Source organism: Fukomys damarensis, unplaced genomic scaffold (genome assembly GCF_012274545.1).
Source record: "Fukomys damarensis isolate Sample0158 unplaced genomic scaffold, DMR_v1.0_HiC HiC_scaffold_34, whole genome shotgun sequence".
NCBI lineage: Eukaryota > Metazoa > Chordata > Mammalia > Rodentia > Bathyergidae > Fukomys > Fukomys damarensis.
The window spans coordinates 1,085,833-1,093,128 of NW_022900946.1; the positions used below are offsets into that span (position 1 = coordinate 1,085,833).

The following is a 7,296-nucleotide window of genomic DNA, read 5'->3' on the forward strand; positions in this document are numbered from 1 at the left end:
AAAAAAAAAAAAAAAAAAAAAAAAGGCATGATGACAATTATGCTAAATTGTTAACTTAAATCAAATTGTTCCCAGGATGTTTCTCCTGGTTCCACCGGCAAAGCTCACCTCTGCCTGCCCTCCATTTGTCCCAGCTCCTCAAGATCAGCAGTTTTCTGTTCTGAGTCAACTGGGGCAGACGTTAGCCTGTTGGGTGCAGAGGCAGGAAGGGGCCAGGGTTGGACTTGGAAGGCATCCACAGCACAGCCAGGGTGGAAGGAGCTTCTTCCCCCAAGTGAGCTGGGGCCCCTAAGCTTCCTCACACGGTTGGTTCCTGCTTTCCCTATGTTGCCACCGTACCTCACACCCAGAATCTGTCCTCTAGGAGCTCATCGCTGTCGTCTAAGCAAGGTAGGAGCTAGCCGGCGCCCTCCTCCTGCTCGAGTAAGGGTGGCTGTGCGACTACGGCCATTTCTGGATGAAGCAGCTGGAGCGAGCGAACCCCCCTGTGTGCAAGCCATAGACAGCAGCTCTCTTGAGGTTGCCAACTGGAGGAACTACCAGGAGACACTAAAGTACCAGTGAGTGTCCGGCCCCTTGGCCTGCTCGTGTTGTCGGTGGTCCAGACTGCTTTCAGCCACCTCCCTAGGACCTGCTCCCTCCTCAGGACAGCTTTGCGTTCCAAACCTGCATTCGCTCAGCTAGAAAATGTCCATGAGTACCTGATGTGACCGGTCCTCTGGGGAAGGACAGAGGCTGGATCACACATTCTTGTTCAGTCTTACGAGGGTATTGGTACAAAGGGAGGGCGTGGCAGGGGAGCCTCGTGCGGGGCCTGGGCACATATGCAAAGGGTGGGAGAATGCACAGCAGCCAGCCAATCCAGGCTGAGCAGGTGGCATCAGAGGACCATCCAGATTCCGGGATAGTACATGAGGGCAACCACTTTCAGATCCACTGGGAATTTCAGTTCAGTCTCCTTGGCTAAGGGGTGGCAAACCATCAGTCAGACCAGGAGTCTTTGCAAAGTTTTATCATTTATTTACATAATGCCCGTAGCTACTTTGTTTTTTTTTTTGGTTTTTTGAAATGGGGTCTCACTATGTAGTTAAGGCTTACCTTGAACTCACTGTGTAGCCCAGGCTAGCCTCAAACTCTCAGTGTTCCTCCTGCCTCAGCCTGCTGAATGCGAGGATTACAGGCGTGTGCCACACACCTATTCTTGATACACAGACCTAGCTCGCTCCTTCCTTCCTTCCTTCCTTCTCCCTCCCTCCTTCCCCACATCCCCTCCTTTCCCTTCTGTAAAATCTTGCTTCCATCAACAGAATCAGTTATCCCAGTTGTGTTCTTATTCTTGTTTCCTGAATCACAGCAAAGAATAGGTGTCTATCTCACCTGATCATAACCCCCCAACCCCCGCCGTCCAAGAGTAGCAACATCAGCTCCATTTCTGTTTTCCTAACATCAGTACAGACGCTGGGACAGAACAGGTGTTCAGTGGATGCTTTTAAGATCTTTCAGCAGGAAAAGGGATAGAGACTTTCTTTGGAATCCGAAGCCGGTATCTGCTAGGTCCGGGTGCCAACACAACCCCTGTTAACGCTCTTCCTTCTTTGCACCTACAGGTTTGATGCCTTCTATGGGGAGAGGAGCTCCCAGCAGGACATCTATGCAGGTTCAGTGCAGCCCATCCTGAGGCACCTGCTGGAAGGGCAGAATGCCAGTGTCCTTGCCTACGGGCCTACAGGGGCAGGTAAGGGAGCCACAGAGGAACAGGTATGGGGAATGGAGAGGATAAGCTCACAGCTTTCTCCATACTTTCCCCAGGGAAGACGCATACAATGCTGGGCAGCCCAGAGCAACCTGGAGTGATTCCCCGGGCTCTCATGGACCTCCTACAGCTCACGAGAGAGGAGGGTGCTGAGGGCCGGCCATGGGCCTTTTCTGTCACTATGTCCTACTTAGAGATCTACCAGGAAAAGGTGAGGCCTCTCTCAGTTGGCGAGGGAAGAAACACAGGGTCAGAGGAAGCTAGTTCTAGAACACGGAGCTCTGCTCTGATAAAGAGGTGAGGTGGGGGATACGGAGCCAGAGGCGGGGACTGCAGGCAGAATCTAATAGGAAAGAAGACTGATCCCCAGGAAGCAGGCGGAGCATGGAAACAGGTCACACCTGTCGCTGCTCAAACAGGTACTAGACCTCTTGGACCCTGCATCAGGAGACCTGGTGATCCGAGAAGACTGTCGGGGAAACATCCTGATTCCAGGCCTCACGCAGAAGCCCATCACTAGCTTCACTGATTTTGAGCAGCACTTCCTGCCAGCCAGTGGAAATCGGACGGTAGGAGCCACCCGGCTCAACCAGCGCTCCTCCCGCAGTCACGCGGTGCTCCTGGTCAAGGTTAGGCCCCTGACAGAGGTGAGGCCCCAGGGAGCCTCTGCAGCCTGAACTAAGCCTGGGGCACTTGCTCTTCCCCTCAGGTGGATCAGCGGGAGCGTCTGGCCCCATTTCGACAGCGGGAGGGGAAACTCTACCTGATTGACTTGGCGGGCTCAGAGGACAACCGGCGCACAGGCAACCAGGGCCTGCGGCTCAAGGAGAGCGGAGCCATCAATACCTCCCTCTTCGTACTGGGCAAGGTGGTGGATGCTCTGAACCAAGGCCTCCCGCGTGTGCCCTATCGGGACAGCAAGCTCACCCGCCTGCTGCAGGTCAGGCTCGCCTGTTAGGACAGAGGGTCTGGAGAAGGAAGGAGGATCTTAGCTTGCTGGGGTGGGGAGTAGCAGTTAAAGGATGGGAAAGCTGGGATTCTGACCCACACACTCCAGTCTCCTCTCCTCAGGACTCTCTGGGAGGCTCAGCACACAGTATCCTCATCGCCAACATTGCTCCTGAGAGACGCTTTTACCTAGACACCGTCTCTGCACTGAACTTTGCCGCTAGGTCCAAGGAAGTGGTCAACCGGCCTTTTACCAACGAGCGCCTGCAGCTTCATGGTGAGGACAAGGGGAGGCACAAGTGGGAATGCCACCAAGCACCATCACGGTGGCTGCCCATGTCCCACCTCCCTTGCAACGCCTCGATTTTCTCCTAGTCTTGCCACCTGTTAAGCTTTCTCAGAAAGAACTGCTAGGCCCATCTGAGGAAAAGAGGACCCGAGGCTGTGAAGAAGAGGACACTGGGAGCCTGGAGCCTGCAGCAGCGCCAGCCCCTGCCTCCCAGAGATTCAGGTGAGTGGAGGGTGACCCCCTTCCCCACTGTCTAGGTTAGTGGCAGAGATGGTGAACTTGTGTGTTGCTGCTAAATCGGGGATCTCAGGAGGCTTCCTTCTGGGGCTCCTGGCCCTCTCCCTTTCCATGTTCCAGTCCCTTTACTCAGTCAGCAAAACCTCACATTTTGGGGAGCTGTTTCAAAGCAGTTTTGCCTCTGACTCAAGAGTCAATTAGGTCCAGGGGATAAGAGCAAAGCCAAGGCCAGGATGAGGTGGAGAGGTCTCACAAGACTTCTGCATCTGTGTGGGGCCAGCTGCTGTCCTAATTCATTCTGCTTCTGCTCTCAGTTCCAACACAGCCTACATGCCTTGTGTGTGTGGTCCCACCTTCTGCCCTGTATGTACCAGTCCTCATGAGGGTTTCCTCTGTCTGGTACCCTTGCATTCTGTTTGGCCACTTGATCTTGAGTCGAAGAGCCAGCTGCAGTTCTAACTTTGCCTGTTTCTACCCTTTATCCAAATAAAGCCTCTCTACTTAAACTGTGTAAACACTAAGACTCTTGAACAGAGGTGGCCTGAGAAACCAAGAACCGATGCACACTCTACCCCAGGAGGCTGCTACAGTTGAGGAAGGTGTTATGCACAAAAGGTGCTTGCTCACTCGTGGGCCCCTCTCTCGATCTTGCCTTTCCAAAGCCATCTGTCCCTGGTCCCCTTCTCTGTGCACAGACTGAAACTTCCACGTGTGCACGTGTGAGTAGCAAGCTCTGCCTGAGGAATTCTGGGCACGGAGAAGGTCAGAGCTGGGGTACATCAGACCTTGACAGATCCAAGGCCAGGCACAGGTGGACAGTATGAAGGACACAGGGCTCTGCTTGTTCTGTAAGAGCCAAGAAGGAAGAGGTGACATCTATCTAGTGTTTGCTCCACATTTTCTCAACCTGTTATCTTGAGCATTTGCACATAAAGAATAGGCCATAGGCACTGTCTTCAAGGAGCTAGTTCACAACTTACCAAATAAATGCTTAGTTATGTTGGGCATCACAGGGAAGGAGGCATCAAGCTGACTGAAAGATAATTAAGAGGGAGGGGAAAATTCCAGGCAGAAGGAGTGAGTATTAGACAGATAGGACTCTGCTTGAACAGGCCTTTCCTGCCACTCTTAGGGTACAGGTGTGGTTTTTGAGGTGTAGTACCCATCAGCCCTGCTAAAGATGACCTCTGTGACTTTTCCCAACTAGCCAGGCCCTCAGCTCTGTCACCCTATTATGGTCTTTTACTTTCCTTATTGGACAGTGAGTGCCTCCAGTAGTAGACAGATTTATAGCTTCCTAATACCTAGCACGTAGGTGTTCACTAAGTGCTTGTTCTTGTCCAATATTCTGGCTTCTCCAAGAGGTTACTTCACCTGATGAAGACACTGTCTAGAGCAGCTGGACTTGTTCCATGCTGCCCAGCAAGCTTCCATCAGAATTATGGACCCCGTGGCATATACAAAGTTAAGGAATGATGAGGGGAATCCTGCTGCTGGAGGTGGTGGTGAGAGGAGGGTAATGGGGATTCATTACTTTGTGCAGCCCCCTGCAAAAGCTAAGCAACATGGACCCAGCCATGCTGGAACGCCTGCTGAGCTTGGACCGCATGCTGGGCTCTCAGGGGAGCCAGGGGACCCCTCTGCTGAGTACCCCCAAACGAGAGCGAATGGTGCTTCTGAAGACAGTGGAAGAGAAAGACTTGGAGATTGAGGTAAAGTGTTGGGAGAAGCAGCCAGGATCTCACTGGCCAATCTTAAAGACCTTCAGACAGGGAAGGTCGTTCAGGTTGGACTAGAGTTTTCAGGATAGATTGGAAATTTTTTGGCTTTTGCTCAAGTGTCATTAACATGGCTCAACTTTGAAAAATAATTGGCATCAGTGTGAAGAGGTGGAACCCCCCCTTCCCCATTACATGTTAATTTCCTAAAACCCAGTTTGTATTAAGGACCTTGCTTGCTAGTCTTTCACTTCAGTATTTCCAGAGGCTTGTCTGACCCCTGGATGGCTCCCGGTCATCGGAAGACCCTTACTTAGTTTGGGCTTCACCTGTCTCCCAATTGAGCTTCTCTCATCAGCCCAAGTCCTGTCTTCTTGGGCCTCAAACTCTGCCTGGTCACCCTCCTAAATTTGCTGCCCTAGGGTTGGGTTTAGGTCACATCTCTCCTTGTTTCTTTCTTTTCTTTGGTACTGGGGATTGAACGCGGGTCCTTGCGCTTGCAAGGCAGGCCACCGTCTCCTTGTTTCTAACAGAGGCTTAAGATGAAGCAAAAAGAGCTGGAGGCCAAGGTACTGGCCCAGGAGGCGACAGAGGAAGAGGAGAAGAATTCTCTCTCATCAGTTCAATCCCTTTCCCACCGCACAGTCACAGTGGCAAAGCCACTGAAAAAGGCTGTGGTGATGCCCCTACAGCTGAGTAAGTGCAACTCCAGGGGCCAAGAAGACACAGATAACCCAGATCCCATGAGGGAAGGGTGTTAGTGGGAGCAGCTATCCTCTTGCCACTGGTGCCCTCCCACCATAGCCAGCCCCAAGGAGCACTGAGAAAGAGTGCTAGGTGCCTTGCCCTAGTGCGGGGACCTTTTAAGAGACCAAGTGACCCTGAACTGCAACCCCAAACCCCTTACTGATCAAAGTGCCAATACTGCCATTAAAGGCGAGTGCTCAGCTGCTGGGGTGATGCTGGGGCAGCTTGGCTCACATGTGCCAGAAGGCTCTGTATGGGCACTGCAGCATGCACGCCATAGATTCACCACCAGTGCCCTAGGGTGTTTTAGTACAATGGGGCAAGTAAGTGCAAGGTCCTGAGTTCGATCCCCAATACTGTGGGGGCGGTTGTGGAAGCATGATTAGTGGTTAGAGGAAAACCAAAGAATCAGAAATGGGAAAGGGAGCAAAGTGGCCCCTGGCCTGGCCCCAGTTCACAATTCTTGCTCTCAGTTCAGGAGCAAGCAGCATCTCCACACACTGAGATCCACGTCCTGAAGAAAAGAGGGCGGAAGAGAAAGGTGAGAATAACTCGAGACTTAAGTGACACCTTAAGCCTAGGACAGGTAAGGTCTGCGCGAGAGACTGGCCTTGGAAGTACCTGACCTGTTGAGCCAGCTGTCTTCCAACTTGCGCCTGAGGGGCAGTTAGGACGACTTGGACCCATGTGGACACAGCCCATTCAGTGGTCAGCCACCACCTGTCAGTCTCCTTCTTTTGCATCAATCCTATGCTCTACAAACTTAGGGAAATACGGCCTACACACTTTGAGTCTTAACTCTCGCGTGTGCGTGTGCACACGTTTACACACGAAATGTAACACGAACTAAGCCAAAATCGAGGATGTGGGGGGGGTGCATATTACTTACTGCCTCCTCCCCTTTTCCTGTGAGGCGGAAACTCCACTCTGGCCTGGGGCTCAAACCAAAGGCTTCACACTGGTCCCACTTAGATACATCCCCAGCCTGTGAGAGATTTGAGAGCACGCTTCGTGCTTTACACTCCTTAATCCACTGGGTCTTCACAGAACTGTTCTTGAGAACGGTGCTAACCTAGCACCACCTGAAGTTAGCTGCAGTGAGAAGCCCTGAGCAAAGAGCGGGCCAGAGGGAAGGGTGCACGCGGGAGGCCATTGCATCTAGGCTCCTCTTGACAGAGGAGCGTGAAGTGCTTCCCTGCCTTTTGCCAATCACTCCTTGACTCCTAGCTGAAGACCCTCGATAACTCAGAGCCTCAGGAGGAGGAAAAGGTTGAGGACTGCTGGGAGCTACAGATCTGCCCCGAGCTGCTGGCCCACGGGCGCCAAAAAATCCTGGATCTGCTCAATGAAGGTTCAGCCCGAGACCTGCGCAGCCTGCATCGCATCGGCCAGAAGAAGGCCCAGCTCATCGTGGGGTGGAGGAAGCTCCACGGCCCCTTCCGTCAGGTAGTGAGCGGACAGATAGCGGGGAGGCTGGGTGGACCGCGGGAGGCCTCGGACCCCGCCCACCGCCCCTGTCCCGCAGGTGGAGGACCTGGAGCGCGTGGAGGGTATCTCGGCCCGGCAGATGGAGTCGTTCCTCAAGGTCAGGCCCCGCCACCCCG

At 53.2% G+C, this 7,296-nt stretch overlaps 1 protein-coding gene across 2 annotated transcripts in view; it reads left to right on the forward strand.

Annotated features, from left to right (window-relative positions):
- Window positions 1–7,296, forward strand: part of Kif22 (kinesin family member 22) — a 12,843-nt gene that overhangs the window by 5,242 nt on the left and 305 nt on the right. Inside the window, exons 2-13 of one of the 2 annotated variants that reach the window (XM_010617378.2) lie at window positions 365–560; window positions 1,608–1,735; window positions 1,810–1,964; window positions 2,173–2,382; window positions 2,463–2,693; window positions 2,825–2,978; window positions 3,077–3,212; window positions 4,771–4,939; window positions 5,479–5,641; window positions 6,166–6,233; window positions 6,920–7,138; window positions 7,218–7,277. In XM_010617378.2, coding sequence (XP_010615680.1) covers window positions 365–560; window positions 1,608–1,735; window positions 1,810–1,964; window positions 2,173–2,382; window positions 2,463–2,693; window positions 2,825–2,978; window positions 3,077–3,212; window positions 4,771–4,939; window positions 5,479–5,641; window positions 6,166–6,233; window positions 6,920–7,138; window positions 7,218–7,277 — 1,889 coding nt within the window. The remainder of the gene's footprint in view (window positions 1–364; window positions 561–1,607; window positions 1,736–1,809; window positions 1,965–2,172; window positions 2,383–2,462; window positions 2,694–2,824; window positions 2,979–3,076; window positions 3,213–4,770; window positions 4,940–5,478; window positions 5,642–6,165; window positions 6,234–6,919; window positions 7,139–7,217; window positions 7,278–7,296) is intronic. The other variant, XM_010617377.2, reaches the window with a different exon arrangement.